Source organism: Pan troglodytes, chromosome 2, assembly GCF_028858775.2.
Source record: "Pan troglodytes isolate AG18354 chromosome 2, NHGRI_mPanTro3-v2.0_pri, whole genome shotgun sequence".
NCBI classification, from domain to species: Eukaryota; Metazoa; Chordata; class Mammalia; order Primates; family Hominidae; genus Pan; species Pan troglodytes.
The window spans coordinates 185,954,525-185,980,731 of record NC_086015.1 but is presented as its reverse complement, the minus strand read 5'-3'; the positions used below and the strand labels follow the sequence as shown (position 1 = coordinate 185,980,731).

The 26,207-nt window shown below is 40.2% G+C and overlaps 1 protein-coding gene and 1 long non-coding RNA gene across 8 annotated transcripts in view; one reads left to right on the top strand and one right to left on the bottom strand.

Annotated features, from left to right (window-relative positions):
- The window catches only part of ATP11B (ATPase phospholipid transporting 11B (putative)), a 125,232-nt gene extending 114,670 nt beyond the window's left edge, over positions 1–10,562 (bottom strand). For 4 of the 7 annotated variants that reach the window (XR_010155398.1, XM_016942344.4, XM_016942349.4 and 1 more), the window contains exon 1: positions 10,248–10,544. Coding sequence is in view for 5 of the 7 variants with exons in the window: in XM_016942344.4 (XP_016797833.1) it covers positions 10,248–10,274 (27 nt within the window). In the remaining 2 variants the exon portion in view is untranslated. Of the gene's footprint in view, positions 1–10,247 lie in introns of all 7 variants that reach the window. The other 3 variants (XM_003310129.7, XM_016942348.4, XM_063806420.1) reach the window with 3 other exon arrangements.
- A 67-nt stretch (positions 10,563–10,629) lies between these two features.
- On the top strand, positions 10,630–21,411 carry LOC134809508 (uncharacterized). The gene is made up of 3 exons (XR_010155397.1): positions 10,630–10,864; positions 15,568–15,844; positions 19,137–21,411. It is a non-coding gene; the product is annotated as an uncharacterized LOC134809508 (long non-coding RNA).
- The last annotated feature ends 4,796 nt before the right edge of the window (positions 21,412–26,207 follow it).

Below are 26,207 nucleotides of genomic sequence, written 5' to 3'. Positions count from 1 at the left end.
AGAAGGTGGGGGTTCTGCCTGCCAAATACCAAGACTTATCATTAAAATACTATAATTAAGACAGAGCATTATTTGTGCACCAAGAAATGAATGAAATGGAATACAGAATCTAGAATGAGACCAAGGTATATGAAAGAGAATGCTGGTATATGACAGAGTATGTGAAAGAGAATGCTGGTACGTGTCCTAAATGTGTCACTTATGACAGAGAAGGCAAACAACACAGACTCGTGGAGGAAGGATGCCTCATTCAATAAACAGCATTGACATAACTTTCTATATGGGAGAAAACAAATTCCCTTCCTTATTCCATATACAAAAATTGATTCCAGGTATCTTTAAAGATCTAAATGTTAAAAAACTAATTTTAAAACAATTTGAAGAAAACGCTGGAAAAACAGCTTTATGATCCTAGTATAACAAAGGAATTGTCAAATATGTAATAAAAAGCAGAAATCATATGTCTAATAAATTTACCTACAAATAAATTTAAACTTTCTGTATAAAAAAAGATACCGTAAACTAAATTAAATACAAGGAACAGACTAGAAGATATTTACAACATATACAACAAAGAATTGGCATCCAGGCTATAGCAAGAATTAGGAAAGGCCAAACTACCCAATGGAAAACGGGCAATCTATTCATATGAATGAAATTGAGGATACCTGCATCTCACCAGCAATCAAGAAAATGCAAATTAGAACAAAATGAGACACTGTTTCACACCCATCAGACTGGTACGTTTTTTCAAGTCTGACAGTACAAAGTGTTGAGCAAGATGTAGGGAAAGGAGAACTCTGTTTTAGAAAATACTTTGGCAATATTTAGTAACAGTCATAATGTACGTGACCCATGACCCAGCAATTCCACTTCTGGGTATTTAACCTCAAAATAAATAAATAAATAAACAATAATAGTCATTGTAACACTTTTTGTAACAGGAAAAAATTGGCAACAATCCGAATATACATTAGAAAAAAAGAACCCCCCATAAGATTGGCTGGGGCAGGGATTACTTCATTTTGGTAGTTCCAAAGCCTAGCAACAAACATGCTATCACAGAAAACTAATTCACTTACAGAAAATGAGTCAATTCATCAATACATGAGAAAGAAATGGTGTCACCTAAAAGGGGATGCAGAGTTGAGAAATGGCTTTTGTTAAATGGAGAACAAAACTAAAGCAGACAAAATCCCTTCCTTCCTGAGATAAATGAGACTAGCAAGTTTTGGAGTAGGTTAAATAGCATTAAATGCTGAGAAATCAAGCAAGGAAAGGCAACAGGGAAGTAACGGGGAGGGCCAGAACATTATAATGAATGCCTGGAAAAAGCTTCACTCATGAATAACGCAATATTTGAATAAAGACTTGAAAGGAGCGAAGGAGCCAGCAGATGTCTGCAGGAAGAACATTCCAGGTAGAGGTAGTAACAGTCAGGACAAAGCTCCTAAAACTGAAGTATGCCTGGGACTTCTGAATTGCAATAAGGCTAGTGTGAATAAAGAGTGAGAGAATAGTGATGGAGGATGAGAAATGGATTGGAAGAAGTGTAGGGGTTGGCATACAGATCAAGCAGAGACTTTGGCTTTTACTCTGAACAAAAGAGCAAGCACTTGGAAAACCTTAGGCAGAGGAATTATATGATCTAACCTGTTTAATAAGATCACTCTGGTGGGTATATTGAAAACAGACTGCAAGGACAGAAGGGGAGAAACAATGAGATGAACTAGGAAGCTTTTGCAATAATCTAGGTAAGAGGTAGCAGTAGTTTAGTCGAGGGTGGTGGCAGAGAAAGACGAGAGAAATGGTTCCGGATATATCATTTTTAGCAACAACAAAAAGGGAGATATGATTTGCTCCCCAAACACTTAAATGTATTCATGTTATAAGTAAAACACTTTTTAAAATGCATTTTTTAAAAAATTGACAAAAATTCTGTATATTTATGGTGCACAACATGATGTTTTGAAGCAAAGCATTTTTTGATTCATGTGTCTTTCTTTGATTTCTTCTCCCCACAGAGGTATCCATAGAAAAAGAGCAGTTGACTTTTAAAGAACTACATCTCCTGCTTAGAATTTGACAGATTCTTAGTAAATTTATTAGCAATACATATTATGCATGTACCTTTTATTATTAATATAACTGAATTAAATCAAGAGTTAAGGGGAGAGTTTTACATTAACTTATATTAATAATCACTGATGTAACTGACATAAAATAAAATTTCTACACTTGTAAAAATAAGAATTTGAGAATGGAAGGAAAGGAAGAAGCGATTTTGGAGATAAATACAGAAATATTTATGGGTAAAATTATATAATGTCTGGGATTTGCTTCAAAATCACTAAAGGGAGTGAGGACAGTGGGTGGGGGGAATAGATAAAACAAGATTGGTCATGTGCCGATAACTGTAAAAGTTGGGTAAAGGATAAATTATACTATTTGCCCAACTTTATACCATAAAGGGGCTCATTATACCATTATCTCTACTTTTGTAGGTGATTGAAATTTTCTATAATATAATGCTTAAAGAAAGAATAAAAATAACCTGTACCAGCTTTACCGGCTTCACACAGTAAGAATAAGCTACATATATACAACATCTGTTTCTGTTCCTAACTTTTCCAAAATGTAGGTGAATGAATGAATGATTGATACCTATGCATATCATCCTATTCTTCCTCCTTTCCTGAGGGGGAACTTCACTTCCAATTAAAATGTGGAGACAGACACAGCTTAACTAATTAATATCCTTAATTTGGTATTTCATCTAAATTTTGGACAATCTAATAGTTTTAAAGAGAAACAAGTATGATTATCTGCATAAGCCATAACTTAATGTTAAGGAGGATAAACTACATGCTAAAAATTTCAAAGGAAGGCCTGGTGGGATGGGTCACACCTGTAATCCCAGCACTCTGGGAGGCTGAAGTGGATTGATCATCTGAGGTCCGGGGTTCGAGACTGGCCTGGCCAACATGGCGAAACCCTGTCTCTACTAACAATACAAAAAAATCCGTTGGGCATGGTGGGACGTGCCTGTAATCCCAGCTACTCAGGAGGCTGAGGCAGGAGAATCACCTGAATCTGGGTGGGGCTGGGGGGGGTGGGGGGCGGAGGTTGCAGTGAGCCGAGATCGCGCCACTGCACTCTAGCCTGGGCGACAGAGCGAGACTCCGTCTCAAAAAAAAAAAAAAAAAAAAAAAAAAAAAAAAAAAAAACAAAAGAATTTGCCAATACCATGTATAGGATAAGAAAATAAGAAAATTAAAAATTGTACAATTTTAAGTGAGCCAGTCAGCAAAAAAATTTGTGTTCTAGTTTTCTCCTAAGCACACCCAAGAGTCAAACAGTTCCCTCAGAGCCATTCCCAAGTGCTGAGAAGTAACAGAAATTCAATGCATGTCATTCACAATACAGGTGAATGTTTACTGAATGCATTATAACCACATATGCCAAAAAATTAAATACAAACATCGTCTGGGCACAGTGGCTCACACCTGTAATCTCAGCACTTTGGGAGGCTGAGACAGGAGGATCGCTTGAGTCCAGGAGTTTGAGACCAGCCTGGGAAACATAGTGAGATCCCCATCTCTACAATTTTTTTTTTTAATTAGCTGGGCGTGGTGGCAAATGCCTGAAGTCTTAGCTACTCAGGAGGCTGAGGCAGGAGGATCATTTGAGCCCAGGAGTTTGGGGTTGCAGTGAGCTGTGATCACATCACTGCAGTACAGCCTGGGAGACAAAGTGAGGCCTTATCTCAAAAAAAAAATTATATATATAATTTCTAACTTGAAGTATTGGCTTAAAAATAAGTCTCATAGTATTTCCCATATAAATATCCAATCAATAATGTTTTTGTTTCTTTCTTTTTTTTAATTTTTATTTTTTAGAGACAGGGTCTTACTCTTGTCATCCAGGCTGGAATGCACTGGCACAATCATAGCTCACTGCCGCCTTCAACTCCTGTGTTCAAGCAATACTCCTGCCTCAGTCTCCCAAGTAGCTGGGACTAAAGGCAGGCACCGCCATGCCCAGCTAATTTTTAATTTTTGTAGACACAGGGTCTCACTATGTTGCCCAATCTGGCCTTAAACTCCTGGCCCAAAGCAATCCTCCTGTGTGTCTCCCAAAGTGCTGAGGTTACAGGTTTGAGCCACCACACCTGGCCTAGAATGTTTTTCTTATACTAAATTTTATAACAGAGAAACTCCAGGAAAAAAAGCAAAATAAAGAATACCTGAGAATAAAATCTTTCAACTATGTTTATAAACTCAAATCTTGAGTTTCATTTTGATATTTTTAAAAAAATACACGTTTACTTCCTTTTGAGAATAAAAAAATTAAAATTGAACAATAAAAATGCATATTTCTAGTAAAAACTAAGCTAATTATGAATATTATCTTGCTTAGAATGATCAGCACTCGGGCCGGGCGTGGTGGCTGACGCCTGTAATCCCAGCACTTCCGGAGGCCGAGGCGGGCGGATCATGAGGTCAGGAGATCGAGACCATCCTGGTAACACGGAGAAACCCCATCTCTACTAAAAATACAAAAAATTAGCTGGGCGTGGTGGCGGGCGCCTGTAGTCCCAGCTATTCCGGAGGCTGAGGCAGGAGAATGGTGGGAACCCAGGAGGCGAACTTGCAGTGAGCTGAGATCGCGCCACTGCACTCCGCCTGGGCGAAAGAGCGAAACTCTGTATCCAAAAAAAAAAAAAAAAAAAAAAAAGATCAGCACTCAGACAACTGCAGAAACAAAATGAAGAATAAACAGCATGGCTAAATCTAGAACCCCACAGCAGTCGATGTTGACTTGATAAATTATTTCCAAGGGACCAGATGCAGTTAGTCTATCAGGCAGCTTCTAGTCTCTTAGATATAATGCAGACCAACACTCTGAAAATAGAAAACTCACAGAAAAAAAGCCTGGGTAAAATCATAAAGTCCTTAGAATCAAAAACTTTCTTGAATCTGCCTATGCCAGGCATTATATATTGTTACCATAATCTAAAACAATGCTGTAGAACAGAAATATGGCCTAAGCCACATATGTTAATTTTCTTAGTTTCCACATTTAAAAAAAGGTAAAAATAAACAAGTAGCATTTAATATTTAACCAAATACATGTATATTTATATAACCCAATATAATTTCAACATGAAATCAATTAGAAAATGAATGAGATATTTTACATCCTTTTTCCAAACTAAGTCTTCAAGATCCACTGCATATTTCATTCACACACATCTCAATTCAGAGTAGACACACTTCAAGTGCCTACATTTCGACAGCCATATGTGGATACCATGTTGAATAGCACAGGTCTAGAAAACATTTAATGACAATAATGGTAATCATAAGGCTCTTTAGAGGATCTGGAGCAAGGTCCCTACTTCAGTGTTGCTGGGAATACCTGAGTTTCCTCTAATGCTCTATCCTCTTCCTAACCAAATGCAAAACAGCGTATCTAAGGACATATGTCTGAAAATAGAGATAAAGCAGCACATACTCACAGATCTAGGTTCTTAAACATTAATTCTTGAGGTTAAAACTTATCCACAAAAAAAATGCCACCCTAGGCCAGTGCTTCCTTTTTCTATTCCTTCATTCATTCCTTGGAAAAGAGGCAGAGAATGCAGGTATTTTCAAACTGATGCTGAATTAGATCTGATACTCATTCATTTATTCAACCAACATTTGGCAGGTGAATACCTACAATGGGCCAACTGCTGTCTTGAGTGTAAGGAATATAAATACAAGTAAGATATGGTTCTTATCCTAAGATATTTACAGTCTAGTCTAGTAAGTGAGATATCTAGACTTCCACAATGTGTTCTGTAAAAACAGGAGCTCACTATTCTTTTCAGGCGGTCTCACTCTGTCACCCAGGCTAGAGTGTGGTGGCATGATCATGGCTCACTGCAACCTCAAACTACTTGGGTCAAGTGACCTTCCCACACTAACCTTCCAAGCAGCTGAGACTACAAGTCAGTACCACAATGCCCAGCTAATTTTTTTTTCTTTCCTAGAGACAGGATCTCACTATTCTTACCAGGATACAGGAATTCACTTTTAATGTTATACAGCAGCACTAATAGAAATAGAACATGAGCAACAGATGCAAGTCACGTAGGTAACTTTAAAATTTCTAACCACTTTAAAAAAAAAAAGTAAAAAGAAACAAAATTCCAAAAATTTTTTTTACTTTACCTATATATGTAAAATATTATAATATCTCAACATGTAACTAACAAAAAAATGGGAGTTCTTTTTTCTTTTTTCTTTTTTTTTTTTTTTGAGACAGACTCTCCCTCTGTCACCCAGGCTGGAGTCCAGTGGCATGATCTTGGCTTACTGCAACCTTTGCCTCCCAGGTTCAAGTGATTCTGCTGCTTCAGCCTCCTGAGTAGCTGGGATTACAGGTGCCCACCACCACGCCAGGCAAATTTTCGGATTTTTAGTAGAGATGAGGTTTCACCATGTTGGCCAGGCTGGTCTCGAACTCCTGACCTCAGGTGATCTGCCTGTCTCGGCCTCCCAAAGTACTGGGATTACAGGAATGAGCCACCTTGCCCGGCCAGGTTTTACATTTTTTAATACTGTTTTTGAAATCCAATGTGTATTTTATACGTAAGAATAACTCTACTCAAACTAGCCACATTCCAAATACATCAGCCAGCACAGTTTTATAGATCTGTTTTTCAGAAAATTAAAAAGAATTTGCCAGTTACAGGTACAGGAAAAAGTAGCAGAGAGGCTTGAACATGTTCACAAGTTAAGAGAAAAAGTAAAGAGAAAGAAAAGAAACATACTAATGATAACTGATGGAGTATGGACAGCAGAATGAAAGAAAAGGATCAAAAGCTTAAGTGGAATTGTTATCTTGGAAAAGAGGGTTGCATCTTCCTTGTGACTGTGAAGGGAAGAATTAAGTACCAGTATAAAATATAAGCAAGTTCGGTGAGTGTGAGGAAGAACAGAAAGTTGAGGGAGTTCAGATTAAGACCTTCTCATTTTTCTCAGTTAATCAGAAGACAATCTTAGCAGCCTCCTACCACCATCGCCAATACAATCTAAAGGGATTACATTTATGGAACAATTTAAGAAACAGTTATCCTAGTAATACTGTTTTTGTGTAATTACTCATTTTCTAACTTTTTTCTGGGCTAGTCAATCTTAAATTTGGTCATTTTTGTCTCTAAACACAGAAACAACACTACAGATTCATTCTTTCTTTCCTCACCTATTAATTATTTGTTCAGCAACATGTATCCAATGTCTACTTATGTAGAGTATGTGTGACCCTGACCAACATTTGTATCCCCGGTATTCAGCATCTGTTAATACCAGCACACAGCAAGTGCTTTAAAAATGTAGTATTACATTCAAATATGTACCGACACAGACTTTCATTTAAAAGTCTAAATTGGTGCTGTCCAATAGAATTTTCTGTGATAATGAAAATATGAACTGTCCAATATGGCAGCCAATGGCAGCAAATAGACACATGAATTCAAATTTTAATTTTAATACCCACATGTGGCTCCAATTTTAATTTTAATGGCCACTTGTGGCTAATGGCTACCGTACAGGTCTAAATATTAGAATACAGTGAGTAGCTAATGGCATTTCCATAATTATAATCAAGGTATTGTCATCTCTAATGAGTTAATACATAAAATATGGTACTGAAAATGAGTACACTTTGAATAATACTAACTGTACCACAAAGACACCATAAGAGAATATTCTTAGTGTCAAATAACTTTAACATTGTGTGCCAAAAAGCAAAAAACAAAAAAGGATATTCCAATCTTTTTATTTTCAGCCTACTTTCCCAATAGAAAAGATCAAGCTTCTGTCAACTTTCTGATTTTTCCATCTTCTCAAGTAGTGAAAATATTTTGTCATCATAAGGAGTCACACTTTTTTTTAATTAAAAAGAAATTACTAGAGCATAGGCATTGTTTCTGTAATAAAAGGACTTTTTTGTGAGACATTAGTTGAAAATCGGGATTCATATAACGAATTAAATATGCTTATAACTCCAACCTGTCCTTAGGATTTGCTTGTCAATTTCCCCAAATTTGTCCTAGTTATCTGCATTTTAAAATAAACCCATTGCTGAAAGTCGTGGTGATTCAATCCATTAAGCCACTGGAAGTATAATCTAAACTAGCTTTTACCTGAGTTGAATAATTTCTGGTGCAGTAATTAGAATAGCTGTCTATGACTGGGATAGCAAAATATACTTTCATTACTCTGTATCCAGGGTCCTTGATGTTTAATTTATGTGATCATACAAACTTAACCAGAGACACAAAGTCCTACATTGGCCCAAGTATGATTACATACTTAGAGGATCTGATAACTTAAAACCAGTGAGGTGAGCAACTAAATGTCAGAGATAGCATTTTTTATGCACAGCAACTTGTTCAACTCGTTAATCATCCCTGTTAAGACGGCTGCCTTGTAAAATAACCACACACAACTTCCGGCCCTTCCTTTTAGCTGGGTTCATTTGAAGCCATTTTAAAAAACATTACCAGATTTTCTGTCTTGAAGATGAGCGTGGTTATACAACCAGGATTGGATTTTATTCTGGCTAAAAAATACCTAACAGTGAGAAAGGATGTCTCAATATATTTTAAAAAAAGCTTCAAGAGAACCACTTTAAAATGATCTTCCTACCACACAAAAACACCATCAGGTAAATCAGCCCTCTATACACGAAGATTTGGCAAATCAAAAGCATAAGATCAAATCTGTAATAATTAACTTTCTGAGTAAAATTACTGTGCTACAGCTTACTGCAACAAAGCCAAAGTATTACAACAAGATGGTATTATAATGACATCATTAGCTTGGTTTCCTAATAAAGCATATATCTGGGATATCTGAATTTACAATGCTAAAAATAGAGACCCAACATTTGTAGGAGGGAGTGGTAGGCAGTTCTTATTTATAAAAAAAATTTTTTTTTTTTTTTTGAGAATGATGCCCGCTGCAAAACGAAGTAACAGAAGGCTGGCTCTGAAACACCACACTTCTTGGTCTTAACGTTAAAATGCTTTTCTAGAGCAGAAGGGAAAAAGAGTTATCAGTGCTTTCGTCCCACAAAAATAGTTCCTGTTTCACTAAATTTTACCACTGCCTTTAGAATTAGTAAATGAAAACGCCAACTTGTAGAAGCATTAAGTTAATGCGATTTAGAAATTAAATAGTAACCGGCCTCATCACACAGATAAGGTTAGGCTTCTTCAGCCAGGGGCAATTTCTGTCCTAATTGTCACAGCTGCCTTAGTGCTGTACTTTCTGCGCTGTAGCTGCCAGGAGGCAGATAAGATTTTTCTGTCTGAATTAATTCTGGGAAAGGTGGCACTTTTTATAGGCCTTAAATGACCCTTTTCTAAGATTTTTTGTTGGTGGTGTCCAGATGTTCCAATAATACTGGAGAGTTAACTCTTCCTTCCAAACCTGTCTCGTTCAAACTGCTTTGAGGAGAACGGGAAAAAAGTAAGGTTCACACTCGAAAAGTTTCACTCGGGGTGGGGTGAGGACGAGGTAGGAAGGAAACGACAGTACGTATCGTTCGTAACTATCGTACAATACGTATCGTTTCCGAAGCTAGACCGGGAGCTGGCACAGTCTTTCCCCTTTCCAGGTCCTGGGGAGAAACGTCTCTCGCTGAGGGGGCTAGACTACCTACGACAGCCTCCTCCTCGGGAATCAACACAGCTCTGAATCGTGACACGCTTCCAGAAGTCCGTGACGAGTGGGGGCAGAAGACAGGTTCTTCGCTCCCCCTTCACCCAAACACGTCCCAAATTGTTCGAGGCAGGAAGAGCACGCCTCTCTCATCTCCCCAAGACCTACTCTCGCTCAGCTCCCTCGCCCTGTTTCCTCTGGGGACACCGCCACCCCGCTCGGGACTCCCGCCTCTGGCCACAGCAGCCCCGGAGCGGCAAGGGGGAGGAAGTAACGGAGAAGCGCCGGCTAGAAGCGGCCGCCTCCGGCCGCTCGGCGCCAGCCTCGGCGGCCCGGGCTTGGAGGCGAGACGAGCCCGGGAGCCGCACGGGGTTTCTCCGGCTCTGGGCCCCGCGCCCGTCTCCGCTGCGGCCTAGCCGGGCGCCCACGCCCTGGCCTCCCGGCTCCGCGCCGCCGGCCTTTCCCCGCCACCCCGGGCCGAGAGGCCGCGCGGGGGCGGACGAATGGAGGTGGAGGGGCGGGGGCACCTACCAGCTGCTGCCGGATCCAGCGCCACATTCCCCCGTCGTCGCCGTCCGGGTCCCGCGGGGCGCGGGGGCCGCGGGGCTGCAGGTGGAGGCCGACAAGACAGAGGCGGGAGCGGGCGAGCCCCTCGGGCCGAAGTTCCGCTTACCGCCGCCGCCGCCACTGCCTCACTCCCCGCGCCGCGTCCCCATCCCGCGGCGTCGGCCCCGAGTCCTACAGGCGCGGCCCCGGCGCCGCCCCCGCCCGGCGCAGCTGAGCCTGCCGCCGCGCCGCAGCCACCTTCATTATTGACCGTTGTCACCCAAAGCACCCCCGCAACCCCACCCCCGCCCCGCCCCGCCCGGCCCCCCGGCGCCCCGGCCCGCCCCCGGACGTGACGAAAGGGGGTGCGCGGACCGGGGGGGGTCTGGCGCGCCCCGCCGCCGTTCCGAGTTGGGGGGTTTCTGTGTTGTGGGTCCGGGAAGAAGCGAGCGTGGAAAGGTGCCGGGTTCTCGAACGCTGTTTCTGTCCACTGCCACCCTCCTCCCCGTTCTGAGAGTGGGATTAAGTCGTGTCTGTGGGTCTGGCCATCTCCGGAGTCTGCAGCTTGGGGCCGATTCCTCGGTCTCTACCTCCTGTTGCAGGTCTTTTTCGGGCTCTGTGGCTTCTTTGGTTCACGCGTCTCCCGACATGCATACGCACAGTCCTGAACGTATGTGACTGAAAGTTAACCCCCCCAGAGGTCCCAGTTTGGGTTCCATCAAGTTGTCAGAGCTTTCGTCTCAACACAAGTCAGGCCTCTTCTTTAGCAAATGGCTGAGACGGGGCTAGGGAAATCTTGATCACACCCATTAAGTGACTGGAAAGCGTTGCAAGTCCCCTGAGCCTGGTACAGCCTGGACCCGTGTTTCTAGGAGAATGGATGAGATATTCTGTCTTGCCGTGTGCTAAATTGGACAGGTTCAGGGGAAGATAATTTGTATAAAAAGGTAGTTCTTTACTGTTAACTGCCAAACGTCTGCAATCAAAAACACCCGTAGCAGTAACTTGACCTAGGTTAAAAAAGTGTGTGGATGACAAGCTCAGAAGGAATATACAAGCAACTGGAACAAGGCTTTGACTTAAAGGTTTGGCGTTGTTTAAAAGCAGCCCCGTATACATATTGTGTTATGTATATGTATTGAATGCTGTATTTTTGCTGAATTAAAGCACACTTCACCGACAGACGTTTGTGGTTAAAAAAAAAAAAAAAAAAATTAAGCGGCCGGGCGCGGTGGCTCACGCCTGTAATCCCATGTAATCCCAGCACTTTGGGAGGCCGAGGCGGGTGGATCACGAGGTCAGGAGATCGAGACCATCCTGGCTAACATGGTGAAACCCCATCTCTACTAAAAAATACAAAAAATTAGCCGAGCGTGGTGGCGGTCGCCTGTAGTCCCAGCTACTCGGGAGGCTGAGGCAGGAGAATGACGTGAACCCGGGAGGCAGAGCTTGCAGTGAGCCGAGATGGCGCCACTGCACTCCAGCCTGGGCGGCAGAGGGAGACTCCGTCTCAAAAAAAAAAAAAAACAAATCTAAATGAGATTAGCATGACTAGGCAGGTCGTTGAATATGTATCCTCAATCTTCTAGTTTCAGTAGACATTTCTTACTATATAATGCTTATCCAGCACCACAAATAGAATCTTTCTTTGGGGATATTTATGATCTGTAAAACCAACATGGAATTTTATATTATAAATCATCCAACTTCAAAAAATAGCTAGATATTTGAAAAGTCATCTTACTTTTATTCTTGTGGCTAAACCTTACTTTATGACCCTAAAAGGAAGTTTTGAGATATATTTAGTGACAAAACCTTACTGCCATTCATGGAGCACCCAGGTCCTGTATCAAGTTCTTTACTTGTATGCTGTAATTTAACTCCAATCAATCCCTTGAAGTAGGTATTATTCCCATTTTGTATAGATGCAGAAATGGAGGCTCACACTAATTTGGCAAAGCTAGGATTCAGATTCTGGATTGTCAGGCAATAGTGCTCATGTTCTTAAGCTACGTCCAGAAATAAAAATATGGCCATGCCTACTTTTATTCATCTGCAAATGGTTTGATTACAAATTAGGCCTGGAAATTTTTATTTATATGCCGCTAAAATTTTTCAAGATAACATAAGAAATAGCGATCTGGAGAACACTTTGTGTATCATTATTTAATTGTGCCCCAAATTTCAAAAGGAAGAAGTTGGGAGAAGGAAGGGCTTGATTCCTAGTGCTCTGGTGGAATATGGTAAGAAGTAATCTCAGGGTAACTATGTAAAGATCAAATTGAAGCTCAAACTGTCAGGAACAGAATGAGCAGCCCAGGTAGTGTTTTAAGCCTGTTTTTTTGTTTTTTTTTTTTTTTTTTTTTTTTTTTTTGGAGACGGAGTCTCGCTCTGTCGGCAGGCTGGAGTGGAGTGGCCTGATCTCGGCTCACTGCACCCTTCGTCTCCTGGGTTCAAGCGATTCTTCTGCCTCAGCCTCCCGAGTAGCCGAGTAGCTGGGACTGCAGGTGCGCCACCATGCCCAGCTAATTTTTGTATTTTTAGTAGAGACGGGGTTTCAGCATGTTGTCCAGAATGGTCTTGATCTCTTGGCCTCGTGATCCACCTGCCACGGCCTCCCACAGTGCTGGGATTACAGGCGTTAGCCACCGTGCCCGGCCATTTTAAGCATTTTTTTAAGAGCAGTACTATACACCTCATGTTCATACAAGGAGCATAAGATAGGAGAGCGTTTTTATACTGCAGGGGTCAAGGGAAAGCTCTCCCCTTGGCCCTCTGAAGATTTGAAGAAAAATCAACTTGCAAAAGGCAGATTAGAGAAAAGGCATATAAATTTAATGTGCACACAGTGTGCACATGGGGAGAATCATAGAGTGATTGCCAACCCCCTAAGTGGTTGACAAGCTAATATACCATCCTGGCAGAACAGGTTATGGGAGTGGGGAGAAGAGGAATTCTGTTGAGGAAGTTACTAGGGAAGATGAATGGATCAGGGAACAGAGATTAATTAACTTGTATGTTATTTTGTCAAAGGGTCTATTAGGTGTGGTTACATTCTTGGTCTTACAGGAAGGGAAGGAAAAACAATTATTCCTTTTGATGGGTCTAGATCTTGGGCAGATAAAGGAACTTCAACTTCATCGTGTGCTTTGGGAGAGATGGTGGAGCAAAGAGGGGAGGCCAGAGAGATTTTGCGGCTTCTTCAGTTCAGCATGTCAAAACACTATACTTGGGATATTGATTTCTGAGCCCCAACAATACTGTAATTATAACCACTTGGTGGTGAAATCAGTTTAGTGTGTCATGATCTGTATTTTAAAAAATAGAATAGAAAACAGCAGAATACATGACACAGAGTAAGTACTTACACATATTGTTTTGTGAATTTTTCATACACATGTACATCAGGTCACAATATAAAAGCAATTTCCTCCTATTGGTTATGGTTAGAAAGGTTTGAAAAACATTGAGATGGCTAAATACAGAACTTAAGGACTTAAGAAGGCAGGCACCAGCTATAAAGGAAAGGGAAAAAAAAATGCTTGGAGCCAGTGGTAATTCATTCAAGCCACACTTATTTCTTACATGTGTTGAACATCAAATGTATGCATAACAACTGCCTAAAACTAGGAGGAGACACAAAGGCAACTTTTAAGGTGAGCCTCTTTTCTCTGGGTAGTTTAAAATCTAGTTAGAAAAAGAAGTTGCAGAGGAGAATCAGTTAAATAACAATCCAAGTCAGTATGGGATTAAGTCCTAAAGAACTATACTGACAGTAGACACTCATTTCAGAAAATTGATGTGAGCAACAGCAGTTGGGGAAGGCTTCAGAAGAAAGGAGCTGAATTTAAGCTGAACTTGAAGTGGGAGCCTGAAGGTAGGAGGGAAAGACTTTCCAACAGGAAGAAATGCAGGAGCAAATACAGAGTCAAGAAAGCTCAAGATGTTTGAGGTACAACTAACTTGGTGTAATAAGAGGTGAGATTGGGTAAGTAAGGGGAGGCATAGTGTGGGGTGAGTTTCTGTCTAGTCATAAGAGTTTACAGGAAATGGGCAATCTCTGGAATTTTCTGATCAGGTTAATGGCAGGATGAAATCAGAGTACTAGTCCATAGACACTATATGTGATAGGTTGGAGAGAGAAGAAAGGTCAGATAGGAAGTTATTGCAAGAGTGAAACATTAAGTTGAAAAGTGCTGGACTGGCAAAGAACCAGAAGTAACAAACTGTTACAGGAAGCTGTGCTGTGATGCAGGGAAGCTGGAAAGTTAAGCTGTACCAAGTGAAGTAACAGAAACTCCGAGAGAGTAAGTTTACCAGCATCTCATAACAACCACTGAATAAATGGTAAATATGGTTCTTATTGTTGAGTAAACTTGTTAATGTAATTCTGTGCTAGTTATACTGTGAGACATGATCATTCCCAAGAGAAAAACATCTCCTAGTTCAGTACAGTATTCTCAGCTATAACACAGACAAAACAAAGAGGGCTGTTTTTCTTGATGAGAACATCTTGGACCACCAATAGGAAGCACAGACTATGATCTTGTTAAGGTCGACATTTGTGGCTCATTCATTCTGGTACCCACAGCATCTAAGGAGTACTCAGTAAATGTAAAATGAACTAAGAAAGCCAACGACCGAGTAGATATGGAGAAAAACATCAAAGTGATATAGAGCCAAGCACACTGAATAACTTTAGTAGATCCCAAACTATGCAGTGAGACCGGTGGTCACCATCTTTAGATCCAGGGCACTTCCTGTTGTGTGCCTTTCAGAACTCTTCAAGGGTCATTCTGCTTGAAGGACACAGCCTCGCCAATCTGTTGCCCTAAATATTTCTATAGTGATGGAGCTATCAGATGGGCATCAGAATCTGCTCTATCTCATTTTTTAAAAGGACAACTTTTGGCTGGGTGCAGTGGCTCGCGCCTGTAATCCCAGCACTTTGGGAGGCTGAGGCAGGTGGATCACGAGGTCAGGAGATCGAGACCATCCTGGCTAACATGGTGAAACCCCGTCTTTACTAAAAATATAAAAAAAATTAGCCGGGCCTGGTGGCAGGCACCTGTAGTCCCAGCTACTCAGGAGGCTGAGGCAGGAGAATGGTGTGAACCCGGGAGGGAGAGCTTGCAGTGAGCCAGGATCACACAGCTGCATTCTAGACTGGGCAACAAAGTGAGACTCTGTCTCAAAAAAAAAAAAAAAAAAAGGACAACTTTTCACTTCCTCAAAATCATCAATCTAGTACTAGGTTACAAATTATTCCATTTAAAAAGCATTTTCCTTCTGATTATCATTTCAGGATTTCCAGACCAGACCTTAGGCGAAGAAAGAACAGACTTCAAGCAAACTTTTCTGTACTGAATAGGATTATATATTTTATCACCTTGTGAAGAATTTCATCAGAAACAACTTCTCATTGCATATTTGCATCTTTTCTTGAAAATTCCTCAAATATATCTATTGTGGGCAATTATATGAATTCATCTTTATTTTTTGGCTACTTATGCTTACACAGAACTGATACTCAAAGCCAATGTGAGAATTAGAACTCACAAAAATGATCACTTTTTTGAAAGGTGAGAAAGTACACAAAACATAAATATGTTCTGTACCTTCCTTCTTCCTTATTTTTAAGTTGTCTTTCAATAACTTGATACTATCTTTGGATGAACTGGACGTGGGGTTCTATCACCTCTCTTATGAAAGACAGAATGGGGAAAAAATGAATGAACTTTGTTGTATATGTTTTTGGGTTAAGGAGGGAAGGAAGTTAAATAGCCAAGTGGCTTCTGATTGAATTACTGACAGAAATATTGGTGGCCTCAGATCAGCTGCAGCAGAACTAAAATTGTTAAAACTGTTATCGTTGAGACAGTCTGCGGCGCTTAACCAACTTTTGGGCTATCTGTGCTGCACCGTAGATCAAATTGCTTACTGTCTAGGAGGCGTTAGTTTTACAATAGTTTATCTTGTAGATGTCACAAGTTTCATTTTTTGAGGTTAGATATTTTATGAGTTTTTTTTTCTGATTAAAATGACTGCATTGGGTAGGTATTTGCTAACAGCTGCTTCATAGATTTTCTGGGCTAAAGCATTCACAAGTTGTGTTCAACGGCAAAAACCTCTGGAGTCACATTGCCCTCATATTTCTATTGGAATAGATCCAAAATTGCTGTCTAAGGAAAATCTTGGCTTACCCCACAAATATTTCCTCTGTTTCCTTAATTTTTATAACACAGCATTAACCCCATTCCTAGTTCCCATGACTGCTAATGCAAATGAATATGCTCTAAATCGTTGACACGACTCTGCTTTTTGGATATTTTCAGAAATGCTGAGTCGCGAGAAGTAACACTTAGGGAAGATTTCCTGAAATCTGCACTGTATTTGGGTGTTCTAATTTTTATCTTTAGATTAAAAAAAATTGTGAGAAGTCTCTTTTTTTTTTGGATAGTCTTCTTTTGATTCCTCCTATGATTACTTTTACCAAACTGCTGTTTAGGATCACACAAATACCCTAAGTCTAGGGATGGCAGGAGACGCAGCCTCAGAAACCCCTGACTGACTGTTTTTACTGTGGAGATGCATCTGAGAACGCGCTAACTTATCACATTGTGTTCTCTTAACAAGAGCCTGCAGAAATTTAGTACCACAAATAACTGCTTTTTTTTTCTTTCTTTTTTTTTTTTTTTTTTTGAGACAGGGTTTCACTGGAGTGCAGTGATGCAATCTTGTCTCACTGCAACCTCCACCTCCCGGGTTCAAGCTATTCTCCTGCCTCAGCCCCCCAAGTAGCTGGGACTACAGGCATGAGCCACCACACCCAGCTAATTTTTGTATTTCTTGTAGAAATGGGATTTCACCATATTTCCCAGGCTAGTCTCGAACTCCTGAGCTCAAGCAATCTACCCGCCTTGGCCTCCCAAAGTGCTAGGATGACAGGCGTGAGTCACTGCTCCTGGCCAACTGCTTTTCTTGAGCAACTAGTTTTACAATCTTGTGGGCATTTTGAATTATATAATTGAATGTGCTTCCTTTCGTTGTTGTGGTGGTTGTTCAAAAATTCAGAGGCTTACTTTTAGCCAGTGCCCAGACCCTATGGTGTATATTTTGTGAATTACTTTTACCCCAACTTCTTATTTTGTCTATTCTTAATTTCTTTTTGGTTGGTTACTTCACTTCCTTTATATCTTATTATATTGTATATATATTTTTAAGACACCTTCAATATTTTTTGAATAGGAGAAATAAAGGAAAATGTAAGACATAATTATTCATGATTATGCCACAAAGACTAATTTTAAAATGAGGTAATGAGCTTCAAATAATCTAATCTGAAGATTATTCAATTTCCTTACCTCCACCATAATTACATGTATATTTTCACTATTTTACAATGACTGTACATGTAATTTGTATGAGTAGGAGATTGACAGGAAAGAAACAAAATGATGAGTAAAGGCTGAAGCCAGGTAAGGCAGGGTGTGAAAAGGGGGGAAAAAATGTAAGAGAGAGGGAAATATGCTGAATCCAAGAGAAAACAAGCACCGTTCTTTCAGGTTGCAAGAAGTAGCATGGGTTGGAAGTGGAGAACTGGGAAATACTGATTCAAAGAGACTGCTGTATGGGAGGCAGGAAGAAAGTGGCTAGTTGTTCAAGAGATTAGCATTCCCACAGTATCCAGTATCTCTCCAAGTACTTTGCACACTGGTCATCATATAATTGTTTGCTGTAACCTCTTTAATGTCTGTCTTCCCCATGAGACTGTTCTGGAGGGCAAGGACTCAGTTTGTGGAATTCATCAAGAGCTCAAGTGTTCGTTTGTGTGACCAGCTGTTCTATAAAGAGTAAGGAAATTTTACGGCTAGGTGTGGTGGCTCAGCACTTCGGGAGGCCACAGCAGGCAGATCACTTGAGGTCAGGAGTTCAAGACCAGCCTGGCCAACATGGTGAAACCCTGTCTCTACTAAAAATACAAAAATTAGCCGGACATGGTGGCGGGTGCCTGTAATCCCAGCTACTCAGGAGGCTGAGGCAGGAGAATCGCTTGAACCCGGGAGGCAGAGGTTGCAGTGAGCCAAATCTTACTACTGCATTCCAGCCTGAGTGACAGAGTGAGACTGCATCTCAAAAAAAAAAAAAACCAAAAAACAAAAAACCAAAAAACCAAACTAGATTTTAAGTGATCAGTGAAGAAATCAGGGAATTTTCTAGACATCAATGATAAAATGGACTTTTATGAGTAAAAAAGGGTAAAAGAAGATGACTTACTAGATGAAAAGACCAAATGAAGTAAGAGGTGTTTTCCTATACGATACTGATTCAGTCAGAGACTTCGCAGACTATTCAGTGTTGCTATTCTGGTGAGGTAAATTGGTTTCCTGTAGATAATTCCTAGTGAAATACAACATGAATGTGTCATTACAATCAATTGCTGACAGTTTTATGTGGCCCATTCATAAAATCATACTAAGCACTTTCCTATTCTGGTGTTCAGATACTAACCTCTGGACCTCTCTCTCCACCATCACCTTTTCTGCCACCATTCAGTTATTCCACAAATGTTTGCTAAGCACGTAGCAAACACTAGCCATTGTCCTAGGTGCCTGGGCAAAGAGTCCCATAGGCCTTGCCTTCAAGGAGTTCATAGTTTAAGACCTGGGACACTGCTTCAGAATTAGGTTATTAACAGCAACACAATTTTATGTCTACCATCTTGAGTATAATAAAAATATTGTAGGTGAGAGTATTCAGAAAGGTACCGACCATACCTGTGTTGGAAATTACAGATACATGGAGTAAAAGATAAAGTTTAGAAATTGTTGGTTTTGTCAGCTCCCATTTAAGACTTTCTTGTTCACTGACCAGGTCCTTAATCATTCAACAGAGACATAATAACTTTATTGGATGGAGCAATACTTCTTGCTAATCAGCATATACACACCCAGTGACCTTGCATGAAGAAGCAGCCTGTCTGCAGAAGATTGCATCTCATCTATACAAAGCAGGAGTGATGTTGTCAATGTGTGTGTGTGCATGCATTTATGTATCTGTATGCTTGTGCAGAGAGGGGAAGATGGGGGAGGGGATGTGGCTTTGTTACTTAGCTTGCTTGATTTTTATCCACAGTTATTAAGAGGTAAAATATTGTAGCTCAACCCCTAGAAGTGGTCGTTTGCTTTACAGAGAGGAAAATCTCTGCCCCCTTACCATGGCTTGCATTTCCAGCCCCAAAAGGCAAAAACAGGGAGCACGTAACTCAGTGGAATCAATAGCACGACCAGAAAGTCAATTCAGTCATATGATGGTGGATCAGTATCATCATTGTAAAGGAGAGGAGATCACTGTACTGTCAGATGCATCACTCTGACTTTCCCCCATCACTGTGGAAAAAGGAGGGAAAAAAGCCTTCAATCATAATAGGAAAGGTAAACAGTTTTTCAAACTTACAAACATATGTACATGTCTTCCTCTGTATCATTTCATGTATGTTGTTTTTATGTATGTACCTGTACAAAAAGATGTAAATATCACTTAACCTTGAGTAATATAATACATGTGAATTCTAATTTTAGTTCCACTAAGTATTAATAATTAATGGTAACTTCGTTGAGTGTGAGAATTCCACAAGGTTGCGTTAGAATTCTGAATGACATTTTGTTTTTGCTTTATTGGGCTTTGATATGTCAGACAAGAGAATTCAACTTTTCTCCTGTGTGAATGAATTCAATAGTCTGTTGAGAGAGATGCCAGTTTTTAGGTTGCATCCACCATTTTTATTTTTAGCTCCATCTGTTGTCTTTTATCAAGTTGCTGTTAAAACTCTGATAAAATACTTGGTTTGTAGCATTGGTATTGTCCCCACCAGCTTCCCTAAAATGAGCGCTCCGATTCTAATCCCCAAAGATGTTTGAATTTGTCTCCAGTTGACATCCAAAAGTCTCATCTTCCTGGATTTCCTTCCTCCTCTTGCCCGCTCTGCCCTTTCCCACTATCCCAGTTCCTAGCATCTCCCTGACCCTTGGGTTAGAGCCCAGGGAGATGGACCACTGAATCCAACCTGGGAAAATGACAGGAAGTACGTGCATTCTTCAAAGTGAGGCATTTGCTGTTATTGAGCATCTATTTTAACATAACTCAGATGCAGTGGTATTAATTTGTATATGAATATTTCATTTAATAATAATGATTGAGACTGTCCTCTATATCAGAGGTAAGCATATACAGTACAGCCTGTTCTTTAACTCCTTTTTCCTCACCTGACTCAATTTTCTGTTGATTAAATGTTAGACTGAGAATAAAAGTATACTTGTTAGATTTGGCTACTTATTGAAAGCTGCAGTTTTGGCTAGGCATAGTGTGGCTTATACCTGTAATCCCAGCACAATGGAAGGCCGAGGTGGGAGGATGGCTTGAGACCAGGAGTTTGGGACCAGCCTGGGCAACATAGCAAGACCCTGTCTCTACAAAAAATAAAAAATAAAAAAATGAAAAAAACCTGCAGTTTAAATGTGACTCTAATCACACTATTAAACAGTGTACATTCTTGTAACTAACACAGAAGTTTGGTTCATAACAAATTTAGTTATTAATAAATGAGGCCTCTATATGGTATTCAAAGAAAATGCTTGTGGAATGAAAGACATCTTTTGTGAATATACAGTGAGGGGAGTCTCAAAGTCTGTTACTTCTTTATAGTTCTCTCTCCAACAAAATATTCTCTCTGTGGATGACAGTAGATCTTCAATATCTTGCTCTTACCTATCTTTATTATCTTTATCCCCAATTGGTTTCAGTTTCCCTCCTCTGCAAGCAATTGTCTTTATTTCATCATTCAGATAGACTGAGCCTTTAGAAAGCTGATGGATCAACAGAAGCCAGAAAATTATATATGCACACTGTATGTTTAATACTGGTGTGCAATCTGATTACTGTAAGCACAATGTTTTTTAAAAAATCTGTTCAAACAGAGTTTATATGAATAGCAACCTTTGTTCTCTCAGGCTTACTTGAGTGGAAAAAATCCTTTTGAGGCTATAAAAGAACTTGTGGTACAATATTGATTAATCAGTAATGCAAATTAGCTTTGAGTTTACCATTCAAATGTGGAAAAATATCTTTGAATAAAAAAGTGAGACCCTCACTTCTGGCTCTGCGCTGCTTTCGGTGGTCGATTCCCTCAGACATACTTCCCTCGTAATGATGGTGAGGATTATTACCTTATGAATTTAAAAAAATCATCTGTTGACCTTTACTATCATGCCTGAAATAAAGCTCCTAAGAAGAAAATATTAATTTCAGTTGAAGGTAAGTTCGATAGAGTTTCACTTCATCTCAACCACATTTTCCAAACCACTAGACCACTAAATGTTCACTGGAGACTTTAAGATCGTGGTAAAATTAGCAGTTTGGTAATAATTGATTTGAGGGCCAAGAAACAATAGAGGCTCAAAACCCATAAACCCCAAATCTATTAAATTATCCTGTTTTGAATGTTTACTTTAAAAAAAGAGTAAGCAGATGATTTTAAAACAGTCACTTCATTTTGGATTGTATACCCTTCTGAGGAAGGATTAAATTGTATAGTTTAACAAAGCTTTCTGAAGACTCAAGATTTGAGCTGATATATTTTAATAAGGAAAAATTATTACCTGCTTGTTAATTTGGTCAAAAATATTATTTATCTATTTTTTAAAAATTAGCTGGGTGTGGTGGTGCATACCTGTAGTCCCAGCTACTCAGGAGGTGGAAGTGGCAGGATCGTTTGAGCCTGGGAGGTTGAGGCTTCAGTGAGCCAAGATTGCACCACTGCACTCTAATCTGGGTGTTAGAGCAAGACCTTGTCTCAAAAAAAAAAAAAAGTCTTTTATCTCTAAAGTCCCAGAGATGTGAAAATGTATCATTAAATTTTAAATTATCAGTAATAATCAAGATTCAAGTTGCTTCAAGAATGCTAAAATTGACTTTATTTTATTGTCAGTTCCTTTATATTGTGCCTTTTCTGGATTTGTAGCCAATAATTTGTTAGATCCAGTTATGCTTATTAATTTAATTTTATTTTTCACTATATGACAAACAAGATGTATTCCCAGATTATTGTTTTGTAGGAATTACTCTTTGTTTTTCTTAAAACTATACACTGTTTTTTTATATGATTTTCCATGATCTTATTTAATCTCACAGCATGAGTTTAGCAATTATTTAGTAGCTATATATCCACATTTTCTTGGCCCTGATTGGCCTTGTAATCCACTGTATACAATTTAATCCACATACCAGGCATTAAACAACACCAATAGAATCAATAATAATAATGCCTACTATTTGTTGAGGACTCACTAGGAGCCAAGCCCTGAACTAAATACATAACACATTATCTTATTTAATCCTCTCTAATCCCAATGAGGGCATTATTTTATTCCTATTATGACACTATTAACTATTATATAGCTACCATTTGTTAAGCTTGGTGGTATGAACTAAGTGCTTTACATGTATCATTTAATTCTCACAACAACTATATTTTATTTATAGTTACATCAGCCATATGGTTAAAATGGTTGGTAAAGTACTGAAATACTTCCATAGTGGTCAGTGAAGAACTCAGTGCCCTGAGTTCCCCAAGTATCCTCCACACCACACCCTATATCTCCAGTGGCTCAACTCTTCTCCTGGGGACCCCTCAACCTTGTCCTCAAATTCTGAAACTAAAGGGTTAACACTGGGCACAGCAGGTGCTCCCAACATTGAGGCAATACCAGAGTCCATTCTGATTGGTTGGTGCTCAAGATGTACCAGGCATTAAATATTTTGACTATTAACAGGAACGAAGGTATTATAGTTCCCATTTTGCAGGTGACGAAAATCACATAAGTACACAAAAGTTAAGCAACTTGCCTAAGATCACCCATCTACGAACTGTCAGAACCAGAACACAAACCTAGGTCTCTCTCAGGTTAAAATCTTTGCTCTTAACTAGTTTAGTATGCTAAAAAACGGAGAATACCAGCTCACCATTGATGGGCACTTCCCAGGCCCAATGTGAATAGCTTTGGAACTCTGTACTCTGTGTCCGGCTACTTGTACGATGGATTTAATGTTTTTCATTCTTATCTTAAAGCTGTGAAAATACTGTTCTCTTAACTGATTCCAAGACATAATAATGAGCATGCAAGTACTGGATTGATAATGGGTATTGCTTTGCATTATTTTGCTCTCATCCTATATTCACTAATTTAGCCCATGTTGTGTTATTTTGCAACAATCTCTCTATAAGTAAAAATTACCTTATTCATTTTATGCCTATGTCCCCACATAAACAGCCTTGGTATTCAGGCTAATCGTTAAACACATCAAGAATGGTAAGTTACAAAAGTAACATTTTAATATACTTTTAAACTATGCTTACTTTTATATAATTTAATGTCTAAAATCCAAAGACCAAAGGCTGAAAATCTTTGTTATTATGTTCTGCTTCTCTACTTCTGTGTCTCATCGACCATGTCTTTCTCTCCATTCCTGATAAAAAGCTAACTTCCAATTTAATGTACATCATGTCCAAGTCATTTATACAATCTTGTCCTTAATATTTAAGAAAATTCTAATGCTATTATTACAGTTCTGTATATCTTTTGAAGTCAGTAACTTAGACCGACACATGAACCAACAATTCTGCCGACTACAAAGCACACTTTTATTTAACAAAATGCAGCAAATTCCCAGAGCTGAGTATGCCACGTCCATTCACCAAAGTGGGAAAATTTGACTAGGGGAAAAAGCAGAATTACTGTGGTCATGGTGAAAGGGTGGTATTTGGAAATAGAAGAGGCAGATCTCTTGAAGATATGTCTGGCATCAAGTCACAGAGCCAAGAAGTTTTCTTTTTGTTTTTGTTTGTTTGTTTGTGACAGCGTCTCACTCTGTCCAGGGTCTATTCACTCCAGGCTGGAGTGCAGTAGCACAAGCATAGCTCACTGCAGCCTCGACCTCCTGGACTCAAGGGATCCTCCCGCCTCAGCCTCCTATGTAGCTGGGACTACAGGCATGTGCTACCATGCCTGACTAATTTTTAAATATTTTAGAGAAACAGGTCTCACTGTGTTGAGAACTCCTGGCCTCAAGTGATCCTTCTGCCTTGGCCTCCCGGTGTTGAGATTACAGGCAGGATCCACTGTGCCAGGCCAAAGAAGCTTTCTTAATGGAGGCCTCAGCATTATAGCTAAAGGCAGCCTGGCTCTTTGGGACAGCGTGTACCCATCAGTTGCTCTGATATTACAAAATACATATTTAATCTTGTCCCCCATTTCCTGGCATATTGCTCCTAAAATCCTGTGTGCTAATGAGATTTTATATATATATATATATATATATATATATATATATATATATATATGATTTTTTTTTTTAGATGAGTCTTGCTCTGTCACCCAGGCTGGAGTGCAGTGGCACAATCTCTGCTCACTGCAACCTTCTCCTCCCGGGTTCAAGCAATTCTCCTGCCTCAGCCTCCCAGGTAGCTGGGATTACAGGTGCCCACCATCATACCCAACTAAGTTTTGTATTTTTAGTAGAGACGGGGTTTCATCATGTGGGCCAGGCTGGTCTCAAACTCCTGAACTCAGGTGATCCACCTGCCCCGGCCTCCCAAAGTGCTGGGATTATAAGTGTGAGCCACCACACCTGGCCTATAGTATCCTTTATGATAAACCAGTATATGTAAATATATATTTTCCTGAGTTCTGGGAGCCACACTAGCAAATTAATTAAGCTGGGGCGGGGGGGGCATGGGAACCCTGATTTATAGCAGGTCAGTCAGAAGCACAGGCCACAACCTGTGCTTAAAACTAGCATCTGAAATGGACGGGTTTCCTGTGGGACTGAGCCCTCAACCTGAGGGATCTGATGCTATCTCCAGGTAAATAGTGTCAGAATTGAATTGAATTGGAAAAGCTACACGCATATGGGGTCACAGAAGTCTTCTGTGTAGTGAGAGTATAGTAGGAGAAAATGAGTTTTTTTTTCCCGCATATTCTTACACTTGCATTCAAGTTTGCAGTAGGATTTTGGCTCTATCTGAGGCTCCTGGGACCAGCAGAGGAGTCAATCCCCAGCAGCACCAAGCAACCTCACCCCAAAGCAGCAGCAGGGATGAAATACCCACCTGCTGTCTCCCCTGGGCCCTGAGCAACACCTGGGGCCCTAAGGTTGTGGCTGCACAGCTCTCTGGTGATGTTTAATCTTGGGACTTTTAGTAGCATTTGGAAAGGAATGCAGTGTGCCCCAGCATCATCTTTGCCCAACTTCAAGGTGGCTGCAGGAAGGATCTGAGCTCAGAAAGTTGTAGGAACACAACTGAAGCTGGAGTTTTTCCTCACCATTCTACCCAAAGAGATCAGGATTGATGGGGAGAAGCCAAGGTGGAAGCTATTTGATTGCTGAGTACTGGAGCAAGCACTTTGTGGGAATTGCTTGAGGACCTAATGGAAGACAGAAGGGACTTGGAAGGGGAGGGCTGAATCTCTGGTACTACCCTAGAGAGGCCTGAGCCAGTGATGATTGTGGTATCCTCATTTCCTTGCATTGTTTTTTTCCTGGGAACCTCAGGAGTGTCTGGGGAAAAAAAAATCACGTGGAGGAGTTTTAAGATAGCTGACTAGATACATCTAGTATTTGTCTCTTCCACAAAGAGAACCAAAGAAGAACCAAAATAGCAAGTAGATAAATATGCTTCAAATAGATAATCTAAGAGAGAACACAAAGGCAAGGAAAGAGAGAGATGTGAGGCAACCTGCTGAGCTGGGATTGGCTGGGAGCCTGGAGAGACTTCCTAATGCAGGAAAGGGCAAGTTAGAGACCCCTCAGTCCACATTCCCATGGTGGATTCCTGCAATCCTAGCCACAGGAGAGCCCCTTGGCCTTTTTGGGCTGCCTGGAGACCAC